The 20000-nt window shown below is 44.9% G+C and overlaps 1 protein-coding gene and 1 non-coding gene across 3 annotated transcripts in view; both read right to left on the bottom strand.

The window, feature by feature from the left end:
- The window catches only part of nhsl1a (NHS-like 1a), a 72946-nt gene extending 55176 nt beyond the window's left edge, over positions 1–17770 (bottom strand). The window contains exon 1 of one of the 2 annotated variants that reach the window (XM_042072719.1): positions 17231–17770. In XM_042072719.1, the coding sequence (XP_041928653.1) occupies positions 17231–17564 (334 nt within the window). In that variant the 5' untranslated portion in view covers positions 17565–17770. The remainder of the gene's footprint in view (positions 1–17230) is intronic. The other variant, XM_042072717.1, reaches the window with a different exon arrangement.
- On the bottom strand, positions 11132–11203 carry trnah-gug. Its single transcript has one exon. It is a non-coding gene; the product is annotated as a tRNA-His (tRNA).
- Positions 17771–20000: the final 2230 nt, after the last annotated feature.

Genomic DNA, 20000 nt, shown 5'->3' on the forward strand with positions numbered 1-20000 from the left:
CCAACAATTTCGACCATTCATAAAGGTTGATGGTGGGCCACCTAAATGGTTATGGTTATGGATTTAGCAGACGCCTTTGTCCAAAGCGACACATAAATACAAAATAACATAATAATATTTAAAATTGAACAGGGAACAGATTAAAATGTAGGTCAAATATAGTAAGGAGAATAGTTGTAGTACACAATAATATCAATTCAAGCAATAGCCTAATAAAAAGCAATGTAAAAAAGGGGAAAGGCAATAATAAAACAATAATGTAAATTCAATCAATAATATAAAAACAATGACATGCTAAGACTACATTAAGGAGAATATCAATAATAAACAATAATGTCAAATTAATTAACAGCCCAATTAAAATAAAACAACATTATATAAACCATAACACATAAGCGCTTAAACAACTAAGTATATGTTGAATTGGAATGTCTTTAGACCCCTCTTAAACGACCCAAAACTACCACAGGAACGGAGAGCACTGGGCAGTTCATTCCACCAACATGGAACCACTGAAGAAAAGAGTCTGGAATTAGACCCAGTTTTCATGACTGGTCGACACAACATACGCTCACCAGAAGACCGCAGTGGTAAGTAAATATTATCCAATTTACTTCAAAATTGACCAGGAATGTTTTTTCGCTTATTGGAACATAATAAGCATAGGGGCAGATTAATTTGCATATGTCAAGGCGGATGATGCACCCTACAAAGGTGAAGAAACAGATTCAGACGTCCCAAATTTGCCATCCTACGGCATGCATGTAATCAACTGTTACAATGAGACCAAGTAACTCCAACAAGCCGGTTATGTGAATTGACAGAGGTGTCTGACCAACGAATGACCCTCACATTCATGGAACGTGTCCAATCAGTTTGACAGGCATGATCACTTAATGAGCAACTGTGGCATTTTGCACACTGACAGCGGATGCAGATAGGCAGCATTCTACGACTTCGGAGAGAGAGCACAAGGAGCATCCGTCTCACACGCACACACACACACACACATACCACACACACACACTGGAAACTGTCGGTCACCTCGAGGGACAGGAAGTGAGCAGATGAATGAGTCCCTCTCGGTGGTTCTGGACAGGAAGTGATGTGATGTGGCAGGGCAGAGGTGCTGTGAGTCAGAGGAAGAGGTCTGCACAGCAGCGTCTTGACCCTCGGCCATGGGGTCACTGACCTCTCCTACCTTCTGACCTCTCCTACCTTCTGACCTCTCCTACCGTCTGATCCCTGACAACACAGTGACCCTAAAAGAAGTGGTATGCTCCTCCATGCACATTGATGCATGGTCACAACTGTTGGGAGGCATGTGGCACCCCCCGTAGGCCGCATTGATGACGCAATTGTTGTCACATACCACCCTGACACAGACACAAGACTATACCAAGCCTATAACTCCCCATGTGGGATGTATTAGAAAAGGCTGGAGATTAGCAGCATGAATGAGTGCTATGTTGTTGCTGTACTCATAAACTTGTTCTTCACCAAGAAGAAGTCCATCTGTTCCCCTAGAAAATATGGCCACTTGACATTTCTAAGAGGAAAAGTGATTTCAAATATTTATTGCACATTCCACTTTATTCCTGCAAAACAAGTGAAGACACTGGTGCGCGCCAAGACTCAGCTTGTGCGCTGGCATGGAGGGAGGAGAAAATCAAAAGGCTTGGACTTTGTGCTTTCTGACAGTCTCTTTGGCGCACTGTAATGTGTATTTTCCTTCCTTTACAATCTTCAGAACGACAGAAATAACATCTTTTTTGGCAAGGAAGTGAGCAGAAGGGACGTTTCCCAGACCACAGACCTGAGAGTGAGGATAGAGTGAGGATATCCTGACTGCCGTTGCTGCTCTGGGTCCCTCGGTGGGTGCTGCTGTGATATCACGCGTGCCATGTCCAGTATCTGTGTTATTTCAGTAGGCCCACTTATGGATCTCATGAATCAGGGCAAAACAGATGACGTGTGCACACACAAACACACACAGGTCTTAAGAATGAGTTTGAAAGACTGCAACAGAATGTGTGTGTGTGTGTGTGTGTGTGTGTGTGTGTGTGTGTGTGTGTGTGTGTGTGTGTGTGTGTGTGTGTCTGTGTGTGTCTGTGTGTGTTTAAGAGAGAGAGGGAGAGAGAGAGGGAGAGAGAGAGAGAGAGAGAGAGAAAGAGAGAGAGAGGCCAGCATTCCTGCCTGGTTACAAAGTCAGCAGCCAAAGCTTCGAGGCCAAGCAGATTCCTAGTCCTGGCCTTGAACTGCCAGAAGGTTGATAACAATCCACGTGTGAACTGCCTTTCTTCTGATGCGAAGAACAGAGAGGTTGTACAGTTGATAGTTTATGCAGAAACAGATTACTTTTGCATTCACTATTTCTCATTACGTTAGGTCAAAAAAATACTCCAAACATCCCTCTGAGCCCTTGAAAGTTTAAAAAGCTGTTGCTGGATCTTCACTCAAGAGTTGCACAGTTCCACAAATAAGTTCATCTCTTTTTTATTTGCTTGCGGAAACGTCTTGTTATACAGCACAGAACCTGAGGGGACACACGCAACAGAGTCGTCTAATGGCTTTCAACCAAGTGATGTAACTACTGCTAAACCACACTACAGTAAGCACGCACAACACTGCTAAACCATCTGCTATAAACATCCTGGTACAGCTGCTGTTTAAAGGGTACGCAGGGGCCAGTTAGCAGCACAGGGAGGACAAGCGTGGTCTGGACACACACACACACACACACACACGCGCGCGCTCGCACACGCGCGCACACACACACACACACACACACACACGCGCACACACACTCACACACTCACACACACACACACACACACACCACCGCCAGCTGCTCCGCACTCTCTCTTTCTCCCTGTACACACACACACACACACACACACACACACACCAGTCTCAGACCTGCAGCTGCAGGAGGAGTTCCAGGTGTTCTCCAACAAACAGCTAAAGAGGAGTCATGAAAACACATGATAAGAGATTGGCTGAGGGCATAAACACTGAACAGACACACACTCTCCCTCTCTCTCTCTCTCTCTCACACACACACACACACACACACACACACACACACACACACACACACATACACACACACACACACACACACACACAGTGCATCCATGGTGTGAACATACCCAGTGCATGAGGAAAGTGGGGCAGGTTAGAGGAGTAGAGAGCTCAAGTGTGTCGAGAGGTTTTCACCACCTTTCTCTCTGTATGTGGAACGAGCTAGCGAGACACATTCTACCACACAGAGGGAGTGAGCAGCGCAGCGCAGCACATTTGCCCCAAAGACAACAAAGACAAAGGGAAATGGAGGGAGAGATATTGCACATAGAACATTATATCAGCAGTGCTCTGTGCCAGAGATGGGTGGGTTTTTTAGATCGGCTCTCTCACAACAGATTTAATTAACCAACGCTTGACACAGCCAAACAGCCAAACGCTTGAGCAACAAACCACAGAGCCATCAAAACATCTCAAAATATCTAAACACAGAGTTGACAACAAAAAAAAGGCACACAACGCAAAAAGTCATTTTTTGTGTGTATTCTGCAGCTGCCTTTTCCTCCATTCTGGTGTGTTAAGACAGTTCTCAGTATGAAATTAAGTAAACAATAGCACACACCACCAGTGTGAGTGAGTAAGTGACTCTATGACCAGTCAGTTAGCTTAACTCATAACTTCAGCTTTCTTTGTTTTGGATTAGTGTAGACAAGGCTACTTTTGGTTGAACACACACACACACACACAGACATGGACACATAAACACACAAAAACATGTCCACATACAGACAGACACCGACACACACACACAATCTCTCTCTTTCTTTCTCTCTCTCTCACACACACACACACATACACACACACACACACACACACACACAATACAGCCCCTCTGAGAACATTGAGAACACTCTGCCTGCCGCACCCTTCTAATAAGCTGAAGATGTGCTCACAGTTCATGAATTCTTTCCAGGCCTTTCGCCACATTAACTGCTCACTCCCTAACACTTTCTTGGCTTTGGTCAGACAACACACACATCATTTACAATAAATCAGAGGTCGTAACGCAGATATGAAAAACCTGCTCCACAAGCTACAACAGACTGTTCAGAACTGTGTGTGTCCTCGAACAAAGAGAGGTCTTAGGCCACACACAAGCGGCCTTTACAGGATGCTATCACTGCATTTAAACTGTGTATTTGTCTAACTGTGTATTGTATTGCACTAGTACGTTTCTTTGGATAAAAATGTCTACTCAATGAATACATATCAATGGAAATGTGTTTGGCAGTGATGGGGATTAATGAGGACGGGTGGGTGAGGTTGTGGGGGTAGGTAGGGGTGGATGAGGTTGTGGGGGTAAGTAGAGGTGAGTGAGGTTGTGGGGGTAGGTAGAGGTGGTTGAGATTGGTGGGGTAGGTAGGGGTGGATGAGGTTGTGGGGGTAAGTAGAGGTGAGTGAGGTTGTGGGGGTAGGTAGAGGTGGTTGAGATTGGTGGGGTAGGTAGGGGTGGATGAGGTTGTGGGGGTAAGTAGAGGTGAGTGAGGTTGTGGGGGTAGGTAGAGGTGGTTGAGATTGGTGGGGTAGGTAGGGGTGGATGAGGTTGTGGGGGTAAGTAGAGGTGAGTGAGGTTGTGGGGGTAAGTAGAGGTGAGTGAGGTTGTGGGGGTAGGTAGGTGTAACGGAGGCAGACTGAGCTAGCGTGCTAGTTGCTCGTGTAAATCCTCACAGCCCTAACCTACGCTTCTAACCGTTGAGTTGGAAGCCTGGGCTTTTAGCTCAGTGGTTAGAGCGTTCGTCTCCCATGCCGGTGTGTGTGTCAAGGTGGCGGGTTCGAGGCCCGTGAGCGGCGAATGAACCGACCTTGTGACATAGGGGTGAGTGAGGTTGTACGGGTGGGTGAGGTTGTGGGGTAGGTAGAGGCGGGTGAGGTTGTACGGGTGGGTGAGGTTGTGGGGGTAGGTAGGTAAGAAGGCAGCAGCGGAGCAGAGTGGGGAGTTGGAGGAAGAGGTTGGGAATGTGCTGGCCCGTGCTCTTCCCCGAGTCATCCCTCACACTCAACCCAGTTCTCCCATGTTCAAGTGCTCCATTTCTGGGCCAATCCCCGACGGCTGTGCCTGATTGGGCCACACTGAAGGATGAGTGTGAAGGTGAGGGAGAGCTTCCCACTCATCACAGACATTCTCTCCATTCTCCCACCTTGGTCAGTGGTTTGCTGTATATCCGTAGTACTTCATTTCATATAGATCTGGTTGTTTTTATACAGCAGACTCACTAGACTAAAACATTCAACATTGCAGACTTTGCAGGATCTCATTCAGGGGCATCAAAGTTGCAAGAAACTGTATGACCCCGATTGCTACATGCTCAACTGGCACACATCTCTGCCTTGAATGTGACCTTGAGAGTGTTTAAAGAAACACTGGCAGATCCCTGGAAGGCAATAACAAATAGCTGATTATTCACTTATTATCCTCAATGAATCCTCAAACTTTTGATGATTATCTATTGAATGAAGATTAACCTTACTAAGTCAAACATGACTTTGAGCTGTTATCTGAATGCATGATCTTATATTTTATATATTTTATACATACATATATTTTCTTATATTTTCTTTGTCTTTAATGCCCTCTATTCTATTTCTACACACACACACACTCTCTCATTCACACACACAGTGAAAGTGCACTGAGAGATATATATCACTGTAAAGCTGCCACCAGTGACCTCCCTGAGGAGCTAGTTGTCAGGGTGAGCTGGGAGTAATGTGTACTAAGGGCTGTCGTCTGCACACACAGGTGTCCCCTACTCAAAGATTCATCACACTCACAGCCCCATCCCTGCCCTGACCTCTGGCTGGCCGTCCGTTTTTCCACTGTCCACAGTCAGCTACTCAGCAGGAAGGACACTACAAGGAAGCCTAACCATAGGAAAACCACTAGGATAACCTCAGGCTGTAGAGTCAAGTGTTGCTGTTGGAAAATTCCACTGAGTTGAAGGTATTTGGAACAGAAAAGAATGCTTCCCAAAACAGGGTGTCATAGTGACATGAATAGCATTTACAGAATTCACATCTGGTGAAACAGGCTAAAATCGTTCATTTTCCGTATGTTTTTTTTTTTTGACACCAAGAAACTTAATCAAATGATCAGCGTTCACACCGTCCCAGCTCCACGGAGCAAAATAACAATGCAGACAGTCATTGCTTGCATCCATTAAATATAGATTTTCCTCAGTGGCTAAAGGAATTCAGCCTTTTTTTCTAATTAACACTTTTTCCTGTGGATTTCCCCCAAATGGACAGAGCCCAGTTTGGAGGATCCAAAGCAGCCAAGAACAACATCATGAATAGAGAGAGAGAGAGAGAGTGAGTGAGAGAGAGAGGGAGAGAGAGAGAATGTGAGGCTACATTTTAGTATGGGACACAAAAATGGTTGAGGTGAACAAACCAAATCTCACAAAAAAGCACACACCCATCCACACAATGAGGAATGTATGGGTGTGTGTGTGTGTGTGTGTGTGTGTGTGTGTGTATGTGTGTGTGTACACTATGAGGAGTGGACTGGTGTGTGTGTGTGTGTGTGTGTGTGTGTGTGGGGGGGGGGGGGGGGTACCAGTATTTCCCAGTTCCAGCTGTGTGCTCTTGAACGTGCCCCAAATCCCCCTCCCCCTTTCCCAAAAATAACCCCCTCATTGACCTACCTGCAGTTAAAACAACAAGAAAGAAAACAAGCCTCAATTACACAGATGCTGAGGTCTCTGCCCGCCGGCCTGCCTGCCTGCTAGCCCCTGTGCTGTGTCTGGCTACTTGACTGGGTGCCTGTCTGGGGCGGCTGTGCTGGGAGTGGAGGCTGCAGGACAAGGCCGCTCATTGTTAGCGGAGCTGATGAGGCAGGATATGAGCCCTGAGTGCTGCAGCAGAGCTGGGCTTGGGGATGCCTTACAGTGTGTGTGTGTGTGTGTGTGGGTGTGTGGGTGTGGAGGGGGGGGGGGGGGGGGGGATGCCTTACAGTGCACTGCAAATGGCACAGGAACAGGCAGGCATAGGCAGGAAGGGATACATTTGGAAGTAAGAGCCCAGAATATGTTTGAGCCAGTGCCAGGTAGAAATGGTATGGATGTGTGTGTGTGTATGTGTGGTTTGTGTGTGTGTGTGTGTGTGTGTTAAAATGGTACAAAAAATCTGGGTCATCTGGATTTGATTTTCAGGTGTGTTTATGTGTGTGTGTGCGTATGTGCATGGGAGTGTGTGTGGGGCCCGTTCCAGATGAGGCAGTCCACATCACACACTACTCCACATCACACACTACTCCACCACCTCTTATAGAAGTCCATCTCCAGTGTTGTAACAGCCATGCTCACCCAGAAGCTCTTAACATGCCACCCTTTTAAAGACTCCTCAAACCGTTCAGCACCACACCTGATAATGTGCAGCTGAGAAGTACTCTAGCAAGAGCAAAATTGATCTGAATGGGGGAAAAACTCACAAAATCGGGTGTGGCGTCCTTTCTCTGGGGGGAACTGTAAAGTTGTGTGTGCAGGCTAAAGCCTTGGGGCTTCTAACTGTTCCTGATGCAGCATGTAATGCCTCTCTCTCTCTCCAGTACTCTGGGGTCCACTCTCCAAAACAATTGGATGTCATGACGGTTCTTAGACAGTCCCAGACGGAACATCTGAAATGCACAGCTCTCTCTCTCTCTCCCTCTCTCTCTCTCTCTCTTTCTCTCTCTCTCTCCCTCTCAGCGTTTCCAAATGAAATGACCTCATATGGTCGGCCCAAACAGCAGGCAGTATGGCAACACAAAGTGCACATTGCAGATGAATCACACTGAGTAACGGAGGGGATCAGCAGCATGGCTGCAAGTCATTAATATGCAGCTACAAGTCCTGTATGCAGAGGTTAAGGACATAACATACACATCAATCACATGGGTTATTTTTGAATGGTGGGAGTTATTCAAAGGCCAAAGTTCCAGCTAATCAACACAGCAGAGTTTGTCAAACAATTTACATTTGCTGTCAATCTTGCACTCAGACACACACAAAACACATTAAATACACACACAAACTTATTTCAGCTCACTAACATACCATACACACAGATACACATAGTCCATACTCACTCACAAAAATAACCCAGCAAATATACGTCACACACACACACACACACACAGACACACACACACACACACACACACAAATACATGTGTGCTTTCCCAAATATACACAAACACACTGTTCAATTTCACCACCACAGGAAGAGAGGAGCACACCCTCATCATGGCAGGACAGAGGCACGAGCCCAGATATAGCGATTTAGGGTGTGGATTGGTATGGACATCTGGGAGCGCACCGCCAGGCCTGTTCTTAAAACACAGGAATGGCTGTAGTCTGCCTGTTGTTTTTCAGCCTGGTATGTCTGCACACACTTGCGCCAGAACCCCTGGAGCAACCCAGAGAAGAGAGAGAGAAAGCAAATATCACGGCACCACCGCTCACTGCACCGCTATTGTGAAACTGAGTATGAGCATGAGTTGAGTCCACTGAGGGATCGCCGCCAAGGTTACAATGAGGGCTTTGTGTCAGCTCTGACCTACTGAGAAACCTTGACCACATCTGCAGAAGCACTGTCATTCCATGCAGAAAAGTATCCATTTTATGCCACATACTTATGCAGGGGGGGGGACGCTTACAACCTTTTTATGTAGTCCATTCTCTGTTCATACCTGTGTCATACAGACACAAGCGAATAGAACCAGTATAACTCTCAATAAAAATTGTATTTAAGCTTATATTTCATTAACTCACTGATAGTCATGTTACAAATGAAAGACAGTTTTGTGGGGTTTTTTTTGTTTACTTCAGAGGAACTTTATGTAAACATGCGATAGTGGGCATCTGGCCGCACATCAGGCGAACATATTGCGTGGCTCAGCTCCCAGGACTTTGCCTCGCCTTTAATAAAAATCCAGCTGACAGAAGACGAAGAAAACCTATTCGGATGGGCTGTCCTAGCCGAGCCGAGGATTTCTCCACGTCTGTGTAATCCTCCCAGTTCATAAGAGCCAGGAGCGGGAGGTCAGACAGCCATGGAGTCCCAGAGAGGGAGAGACGGAGCCAGTACAGAGTGATAAATGAGAGGGAGGATGGTAACAAAACAAAATAAATATACAACTGAGAGAAAGGGGGATAGAGATAGAGGGAGGGGGAGGTAGGGAGGGGGGGACTGCACAATGCAGACAAAGGAAGAAAGTGAAGAGAAGGGGGAAACAAGGGAGGAGAGAAGGAGAGAGAGAGGGAGAGAGAGTGAAGGAGAGAGAGAGGGAGGGAGAGAGAGTGAAGGAGAGAGAGAGGGAGGGAGAGAGGGAGAAAGTTGAAAATTGAGAAGGGGAGAGAGGCAAGAGGGAGAGAGAGAATCGGAGGGAAGCTTAAGATGAGAGAAGGAAGGAAAGGGAGAGTGAGGAAGGGGAGAAAGGGGGAGAGGGAAGGTGGTGGATGAGTGCATCTGGCCATAATAAAAGTGGTGTCGAGGGAAGCCTTTTGAAGAGTAGGAGCCACATCTGGTTTTGACATGTGCTCCTCCTCTCTCTCTCTCTCTGTCTCTCTCTCTCCCCCTTCTTTCTCTCTATCTCTGTCTCTCTCTCTTTCTGTCTCTCTCTGTCTACTCTATGGAGGAGTGGGCTGGGTTGGGTCTGGGTTGGGCACAGAACAGTAGGGACTGCAGAGGGCAAGGTTACAGAGAGGCACTGGGGCTCAAAGTGTCCTTATGTATGTAGCGTGTATGAGTTCAGTTCAACATTAATGAGCACTAACAGGCAGGGCAGTTTTATGAAGTTCTCTGTTTGCAGTGCATTGTATGTAATAGTGCAAATGAGTGTAAATTGAAGAGGTCTGTATGTTTCTTAATATAAACAAACATTGTTTCATTTCATATTTCATATACATATTTCATGGTACATATTTCAGGCTTTGGCTTCTAGTTGTGGTTCTGTATGACTTGCTATGGGACCTATTCTATCTTACGTGCTAAACCAAGAACAAAGACAAGATGGCCATCAATGAAAAGTATGCAGCTGCTTTGTCAGCAGGTGTTTTCTGTTGCTATTATTATTAAAGGCAAATTTACTGACCACTCCAAGCGCCTGGATAAGATGCTCAGCTTGCATTTTTTCCTTCAGCTGGAATGCCAGATGGTGTGTGCGTGTGTGTGCGGACCAACTATTCTTGCTTAAGAAAATTATCAAAACAAACCCCAGTGTGTAAATCCTGGGCTCATTTTAGGACTAAATCTCAGATGGACTTTTACTTATATATATATATATATAGACACGTTTATTCCAAATGACTTCCATAAAGTACTTTTCTCTACATGAGCAGTATAAGAGCTGTGGGAATTCAACCCACAGTCTTGGTGTTCTTAGCACCTTGTCCTACCAGTTGAGCTACAAGCAGCTCGCTTAAAGCTTGGCTGAAACCTGATAGTGTTGGACACTGTGGAGAACTGGGTAACATCTGATCCCAGGCCAGTGCTGGGAACTTTAACATGCTTTGTGGGCATAGGTCAGCAAGTGCACGGGGACGCTTGGGGGCATCCCACACACCCACAGTGTCAAGAGTCAGGACGTTGGGGGGGGTGCGTCAGAGGGAGCTGTTGGGCTCTGAGCCACAGAAGGATTTGGAAGTTGTAAATAATTCAGAAGGGTTATGGCTGGTGTTTCAGAAAAGCACAAACAAACAATAAGCGTGGTGGCTGAGAAATTCCGAGAGGGAATTAAAAAATTCCTGACACAGCATGGGCTTCCCAGAACGGGGCAGGGGCAGATTGTTTCACTCCAAACAACATCAAATCCCTTCTAAAATAAATAGTGTCTTTCGAACACTTATGTGTCTGTGATCACATTCAGTGAAACAGTCCTTGTGAAAAGCAGATTCATGCAAAAATGATAGGAAAAATCAAAATCTTAAATAGCTTACAGGCTCCTGTTTGCAATACTAAGGCAAACTTGATTCCTAAGCACTAATTATAGACAAGATACGGAGCATAAGAAGCAAGGAGATCAAATGCTACTCAATAATGTATTAGTGGCCGGCAACACAGAAAACACTGCCGTGACCCGGATTCGAACCGGGGTTGCTGCGGCCACAACGCAGAGTACTAACCACTATACGATCACGGCACGCCACCCTTAGGTGGAGGTCTCAGGCAGCCCACAGGCCTTGAGAATCCTCATCAAATCGATTTTCTGACTTCATCAATCTTCCTGTGTCGGCTCAGCGACATCACCTGGCTCCCCGACCATGAGTGGTGAACGGGGCGGCCTAATCGCAGAAAACAAAAAACCAGATTTCCATATTTATTCAGCGAGTGCCGCAAGCAGTTTGACAGAGCAATCATTTACATTGTGGTCACAATTAGCTGACTAATAGCGTTCTGAAATAAAACATGGTTATGTAGTTAGTCTCAGCGCATATCTAACTGATCTGGCCCGAAGCCAACTGATCTATTCCCTGAGTCAGCTGCAATTCTGGGTGTTAGAATCCCATGAATGGGCATTTTTCCTGGCTCATCATTGCTATGCAGTGCCTTCACAAGCGGCATGCTATCTCCTCGCCGTCTCAGAGCTCTGCTGAAGGACAGGGGAGCAGTCATTGTCTGAGAGAACATTCAATCATAAACAAACACAACCCTGCCCATTTCTGTCATCTGTCATTCTGTCAACAAGGAGCAGAACAGATAAGCAACACAAAGTGCCTAGATAACCTAATTAACGTGCTCCAATGAAAAATCATTGCAAGTCAATAGACACACATTTTTTTGCCCGAAACCTTTCTGATAACCTCTGATAAAGACTCTAGCAGAACACACTCACTACAAACCAAATAACACTGCTCACACTGTTGTTCAACAAATTAAAACGTTTGGCAAGATAGACAGTCCTGTGTGGAGTATGCAAACATCTCCATTTTCACTGCTTTCATTCGGCCTGGCTTACAGCATTCCTTTGAATATAAATCAGAATTACTTTGCCTTTTCTTTCTCATTGGAGTCAGTGACCCTCGTGTTCTAGTTTTATGTCCCTTCCTTCATTCATTCAGGTATACCACACAGGCTGATAAAAACAAATGACCTTGGCTGACCACACAGCTCATAACCTGAGGAAACACGCAAACAAATACAGGAAGAGAGCTTTCCCCAAAACTCAGGACAGCTCTCCATGAGGCCAACATTAACCACACACACTAACACAGGCCTGACCCTCCAGGTCCTCACCCCAAGCAGAACCTCTCCAAACACATTTGTGTTGCAGTTGCAGTTCTGCTTGAAATACTGAATGGTTTCTCCAGGGAGTGGGGCAAGAGAGATGGAGATGGAGAGGCGGAGAGAGGGGAGCGCGGAGGCTTTTTCCTGGGGCTCGGGCTGGGCTTGAGTCCCCTTTCAGCATAAGCATCAACACTCTCGCTCACGACTCTGCGTCCTCTGTTCTACGGAAAGAGAGGGGCCCAGGTCTGTGAGTACAAGAAAGGAATAATGATGATGGAGAAAAGGAGGAAATAATGACTGTACTGTTCCCCCCCCCCCCCACCCCAACTCTTTTCTGAGTTTTCACTGGAGCAGAAGGAGCTTGGCATAGCCCTATGGAGGAGCAGAATGAGCTTGGCATGGCCCTATGGAGGCATCCCCGGCAGACTCGCAGTGAGAGCCTTTAGCATTGCAAACTGATCCCCTTCACTCCCACAGCTATTTGTGCCAAGGTGTCCTAAAGGTGTCCTAAAGGTGTCCTGGTACTGGATACCATCATTGTGCTCCTGATTACTCCTGTCAAAGTATCGGATGATGCGTCTGGCTGACGGGGTCCTCTGTGAATATCTTGTTCATTAGAGCAACGTATAAACAATAAAGGACGGTAGTCTTCAACGAGCCTTTGTTACTTCAGAACTGGAAAAACTCTGTCATGAAACAGTATGATATATGACACATTGCAGACAGAGGTTGTATAAGTTGGCTGTCTTTTCTTTATCTTCATGTCTGCGTAAAATCTGTGTGAGCCAGCAATCATTATACAACATCAGCCATGTGTTTCCATTATTTTTCAATCTTTCACCTCAAGCTAGGTAGAACCGTTTGTTTTAGGTTTTTTTTCCATTTAATAGTACTCGGTGACCTTGAGAAACAGATATCTACGTGAAAAATCGTCTGAATTCTTCTTTAACACAGGAGCTCCCTGTGTGTGGTAGCTGTTCCATCAGTCCTTAACAGAGGAGCTCCCTGTGTGTGGTAGCTGTTCCATTCTTGGAACATTGAGCAAGGCACCTGACCCCTCACTGCGCCGCTGTAGCAAGGCAGCTCCGGGTTAGTGTGTGTTCACTAATTCACAGATGGGATAAATGCAGAGACCAAATGCCTTGTATACGCAAGTATACTTTGCCCGAGAAACCTGATTTACATTTACATTTAACACAGAAGCTCCCTGTGTGTGGTATAGCTGTTTTATCCGTCATTAACACAGACGCTCCCTGTGTGTGGTATAGCTGTTCTATCAGTCATTAACACAGAAGCTCCCTGTGTGTGGTAGCTGTTTTATCAGTCATTAACACAGAAGTTCTTAACAGAGGAGCTCCCTGTGTGTGGTAGCTGTTCCATCAGTTCTTAACACAGAAGCTCCCTATGTGTGCCAGCTGTTCCATCATGCTATTAGAGGGGGACGAACGTCGATGTCGGGACTGGAGCACACATGTGTCCACTTATACCCCATGTTTTTTCTCCTTCCTGCATGTTTGGTCTGCTCACCTTACTTTGGACTCAGCGGAGAATGGGGCCAGGTGGGGGTGGGGTGCGGGAGTAGTTGTGGCGGTCGTGGTGTGTGTGTGTGTGTGTGTGTGTGTGTGTGTGTGTGTGTGTGTGTGTGTGTGTGTGTGTGTCAATGTTTTCTCTGCAGGCCTGTGGGCCAAATGGTGACAAAACAAGGAGAAGGAAGGAGTCTGAGGGAAGAGTGTTGAAGAGAGAGAGTGAAAACTGAAAGTGTACGAGAGAGAGAGAGTATGAAGAGGAATGGAGAGATAAAATAAACCAGTTAAGTGCCCCATATTTGACCTCTGCTATCCCTGCAGGGCAGGATGGGGAACTGGAGAAAAGAGAGAGAACTGTTCCTACCATCTGCACCGAGCAGAGGGCTCTGTGGGGCAGAGGCAGGGGCAAGAGCCATCCTTCTGGAGCATGAGGGAAATGTTAAGTGGCAGATGAGAGTGGCCTCAGGCCTATCCCCTCCTCTCCACGCTGCTCCTTCACTGTGAACTTGGTGCTGTCAGTGTGACGCTTTTGGGCTTCACTGCTTGAGCAACATATAGACACAAGGAGAGGAGGGGGATCCCTGGGCATCTTAAACACCTCAGGCAAAGCAGGACATGCTATATGGAATGTTTGGAGTTCTTGGAACAATGTGTGTCAAGCTGACCACACCTCCGCAGGGGTCAACTGTCAGAACTGAACTACACAAAGACTGTGGAATCTTAACACCTGACGCCTTGTTGTTCTTGTCTTCCCCATCACACTTGCTCTCAACACATCACCTCTTTCTGTCACTCTCTTGCAGACTCTCTCTCTCTCTCTCTATCGCTCTCTTTCCCTCTCTCTTTTTCTCTCCCTCCCTCCCCCCCCCCCCCCTCTCTCTCTCTCTCCTTGCACAGAGACTGCTCTAGTTTCGGGAACGTCAGGATCTTTCCGCTCTTATTCCCAGTGACAAAAAAAGGGAGACGAGGACTGAGTGAATGGTTCCCAGCTATTATTAGCCCGGTGGTAATCCATAGGGATGGAATATGTCATTAGGACCCTATGAGAACCTAATCCACTCATAGAGAGAAGATGGGACATGACAAGAGATGCATATGTGTGGATGTGTGTGTGTGTGTGTGTGTGTGTGTGTGTGTGTGTGTGTGTGTGTGTGTGTGTGTGAGTGTGTGTGGTGTGGTGTGTGTGTGTGTGTGTGTGTGTGTGTGTGTGTGTGTGTGTGTGTGTGGAGCATGGAGGATGTTGGTAGGGGTTGCTCATAAAGGAAGAAGGAAGTGGAGCTTTAATGCTAATCTTGTCTTAGATAATAGCATCACAGAATGACACCAAAAGGAGCTTTTGTTTTATTTAGTGTAATCTTATCTGCCCTCACATTAAGTAGGAGTTGCTGGTTCTTACAATACGAAGCAATGTAGTTCAGGCTACACTGCACCGGCTGCAAAAGCCACACACTGCACACTGCAGTTCAGACAACAGTTCTGCATCTTTAATAATAGATTTGGCCATGTCAGGGACAAGTCTTACCTCCACAGAAAATCCCAATCTACTACTAATTATATGAAATGTGCATTAGTAGTACTTCACTTCAGATCACACTGCATCAGAGGTCAATTCTGGTGAGTCTCTGCGGATCAATATGACAGACTGAAGTCTGGTGATATCTGGCCAACCCTGAAATAGCCTCATTCATCCTCTTTTCCACGGACTGGAGACTCATTGCTCATGTGTCCAGATTAGACGGACGAAGTGGGGCAGATGAACTTCCAAAAGGAAGCCTTCGGAATTCTCCTTGGCAAATAAGAGAGCTGTTCAGGCAAGGATGAGAAGCTGACGCAGAGGGAAGTGTCTCGTCTGTTCCAGTGGGGAGCACAGCTTTCTGCTCAGGAGGGACACCGACAACGCAAGGACAGAAGACTTTGTTCCTCAGCATTCAAGAATTCTCTTCTTGGGTTTCATCAAGCCATCACTAGTATTATGCTCTCGTCAAGCCATCACTAGTATTATGCTCTGACCCACAGGTTGCATGTCCAGAGGGGAGGGGGTTGTGAGGGATTAGATGACAATAACACCGCATCCTTATCTGGAGGCATTAGTATTTATTTACATATGTGTATCAAAACAACTACACATGGGGCACACCTGAGCACAATCATTGAGTGCAATATGAGCTTATTTGTCTTTCCTGGACAAATTAGCCAACCCCATAACAAGTAAGTATACATGGATATAGTCAGAAATGTACCTTTTGAATTCTACAGTGTCACATTTGGTGTGTGGACTTTAGATGGTATATCTTTATTGTAGCCTGACGTTGTTCGGAATGGCACCCAGTCCATCTTTATTGACAAGAAGCCGCCAAATCTAAAAATAAAGTTGTTGATGTCATCCTGTCACTACTGGTTACCTACTTCATCAGTAGGCTACTAATAACAATTCTCAACTGAGTCAGGGTAGCCATGTCACGTTTGCTTATCTTTCCTGCAACTCAACTTCACTTGCTTGGGTCCTACCTCTGAGCAGGCACACATATGTCACCTTTAAACCACATCACAATGTAAACAAAAATAAACAGTTCTCTTTGAATAAATAAATGTATAATACATTGATAAGTACAGCTAGTCTAAAATGAATGGGCAAGTCTAAATACGTCATGGCCTAGAAGTGATGAAAGAAGCTGTGTGAATGTCATTATTAGGACAACATATTTCTCCTGAGGCCCATTAAATGTAGGTTACTGTGTCCTACATCACAGATAAAAAACTAAACAGGTGGGCTGAACCAAACGCTGATTTGGTAAATTCTGTATGCTAGGCACGCTAAATGACCAAATGGAATCTGATTTGTTTTAAAGTTGGGAAAGAAAGAAAGAGCCAAGCATTCATTTCACTATTATTGTAAAGAGAGAGACCCAATCTGTTGAAGCATTCACCCTCAGGCGCCACTTTCTCACATAGCCTAATCAACGTGAGACTTATCCATCACCTTTGACAGGTCGCACTCCTTTTCTCCGCCAATTTAACATCATGTTATAAAGTCTACACCTACTTTCCATCATCCTACTTGCTCTTTTGCCGAGACTGACTAAGAAAACTTTGAAAGACAGTTAAGGACCATACAAAACCACTGTTTGAAATAGCGACGCAAAAGGCTGCAGTGAAAATGCATTAGACTAACTCAGTACATTCTATATGGCCATACATGTAGGCCTATGCAGTTTGTGTTGACTATAGCTATAGGTCATTAACTTTATCAGATAGAAACGTTTGTTATGAAGACATAAATCTTCGTCATCACAGCCACATGGTTCTCCTACTTGGCCACTCAATGCACCAACTGCTCCGTTTACATCATTTGAACACTTTTTGCATAAGTTTGCCTTTAGAAAAGACATTCACTTAATGATATAAAGTCAACTCACGTAATTTAATTTTCTTGTGGTCGAGTTTGTAAGCAGCAATTTGCAGAGAGTCCAGTCGAAGCTGAAGTCTGGCTGCCCTGTGCACTATCGATGCCGCCTCCGTCTGAATCTCCGAAAATATGCAGGTAGCGTGTCGTGATAAATCGGAAAGTTGGTGGAGAATGTTTGTAAAAGTCTGACAGTTTACGTCCTCTAGTGATGTAAATACTGGAGGCTCAAAAACGTTGCTGCTTTGTGCTGTTCCATCCGCAAAGTAAAAACGTCCCGCAGTGAATCCATCTCCATTCAACCTGCAAACTCGCTGGGGATACACTATTCGTTTATGAAAAGGCATTCTTTAAAACTTAAACTCAAAAGTATGAAGCCCCAAACACTTTTATACCACATTTCATGCTGTCCCATTCCATGTGGTACACCCAATGTAGCCTACGTTCCCCTAGATGCCTGTTTATTCAAAGGATGCTACTTGCAGGTCCACGTACTGCTTCTTGTCCTTCCCCCCCATTTTTTTAAACAAGAGGTCCGAAACTCGAACTCCTCAGCAGGGGGAGTGGAACAAATGCAAAACCCGGAGAGCACACCATGCGTCGGTTTCAGATGGAACTGGGTCTTATTTCGACTGAACTGCCTGCCTGAATAGGCTGCTATGTGTTATCATTGTTACGTGTGCATACACTTACGTGTGCATACAAGAAAGCAAAACAGAAATGTTCAGCTTTTAGGAGCGACTAAATGTTTCCTTTTGCAAAATGTATTATAAAAAAAAGTTATTTATATATATCAGAATATATGTTCCCATACTTAGTCAGATAAACCCTCGGACACTCATTTTGTTTTTACTAAATATTTTTAATCACAAAAAAGGTCATACGTTCATAAGAATAGACTGATTTAAAATATTAGTTTGAATGCTTTTGTTTGCAAGGCAGTGCGGTTGAATTTAGCACCACCAAGCGGTTATAACACGCACAGCCACCCATTCCAGACCACAGGCCTACTTACTTTCAAAACGCACTGACCTTATGATCTTCGATTCTGATGTAATCTACTTTGAAGTGCACTGACCGTCTCTAATGACTGCCTTTCTCGTGACCACAAAACAGTAATCTTAGCTTAGCTCTGGTCTCGATATCTTCGTCACCATTGTTTTTCTCAGTCTCAGTTTTAAGCATGTGGTTGACCAAGAATGTACTGTAGCCTACACAGCATGTGATGTGAGTGTGCTTTATTGATAGTCTCGGTGTAAGTTCAGCAAATTTACAAACATATAAATACAGGTTTTTATTTATACAAACATATACAGTACTCTCCGGAATTATTGGCACCTTTGGTAAAGTTGACTAAAAACAGGTATAGAAAATTATCCCCTGGTGATTTATTGCAATCTCACAATGAAAACAAACCATCCTTGAAGGGAAGCAAAGGTAAGAAAAAGGAAAATCTCATAAAGAAATAAATATTTTTAACAAAAACACCTTGCTCCTAAATATTGGCACCCTTAGAAATATCGTATATACAAAACCGAACCAAAACCATATACAGAACCAAAAACAGAAGCATTTTCCTATCTAATTTTAACTTATTTAAGTTAATCAGAGTGTCTTTAAACTTTCAGAAGTAGGTCATGACTTTCTTTTTCACTAAAGTATGAAAATAAAGTGACACAGAGACTAAATCCTCTAGTCATTTTTCAACATTGGAAAGACAAGAGAATACAATAAATCTAAATAAAAACAAAGCGTGTTGACATTTGTAAGTCAGGGGATGTCTATAAAACCTAGGTACTTTGTTGAAAATGCCTATATTTACAGTTAAAACAATGATTAACAGGTTGTAATCAACTGGAAATGTGACAAACATGCTTGGACAAAGACCCATGGTTATCTTGCCTAAGCTAACCTCCCAACTATAACTAACACATGCTTGTAGTTCCCATCGGAGCTGCATTGTGATCCACTAGAGGGTGTCAGAACACCACATCTGGTCCTATCAACATTCTTTATTTCTCAATGCAGAAAAATGGTCAAATACAGAATCATAAGACACAAGACATAAGACATAAAACTGTACGTTGATGTATGGAACTGGCTATTCTGTTGACACAAATATCCTCTAAAGGGTTTCGTCTCAGAGAGACTTATTTAAGTTTCATTTCACGTACATTGGGGCAAAACGTTCATATCTGAATGTTATTTCGCAATGTGCTGTATCCAATATGTCAAATGAAGATGTGATTTAAATGTGACTGAGTGAACACTACCTCAGGAGAAGATCTCCAATATTTCTGCATCTGCGGACATCAAAGGCCCGATTCCCCACTTGTGTGAACAGCAAGAGACTCAAGCAGGCACAGCCCAATGATGGAAGACGGAAAAAAACCTCCTCATCTCACCGGCAGACTCCTCGTTTGTTGACACGATTATGCTAATTTCATGCAAATCTCTGACCCGGTGACCTTTCCTGTTGAAAAGCGCAGTCTGCTTCTCGGCTTGGTCTGGCTCAGGCATGTCCTAACGGTATCTCCTCTCCTCTTCGGCTCGCTCCCTGCACACACAGCCCATAATTGGCACCATGTCTCACACTGAATGCTAAGTTGTGACTTGCATAACACATTAGATGAGCTCACGAATTGGTTTGCAGGGGAAGCCTTGGTGTAGTTCAAACCAGTGCAAGTTCTCTCTCTCTCTCTCTCTCTCTCTCTCTCTCAAAGTGTCATATCTGCCTGTTGCAAAACATTTACATAGCAGTTTTTTTTTAAGGTTTAATATAG

This window comes from Alosa sapidissima, chromosome 19 (genome assembly GCF_018492685.1).
Source record: "Alosa sapidissima isolate fAloSap1 chromosome 19, fAloSap1.pri, whole genome shotgun sequence".
Lineage (NCBI taxonomy): Eukaryota > Metazoa > Chordata > Actinopteri > Clupeiformes > Clupeidae > Alosa > Alosa sapidissima.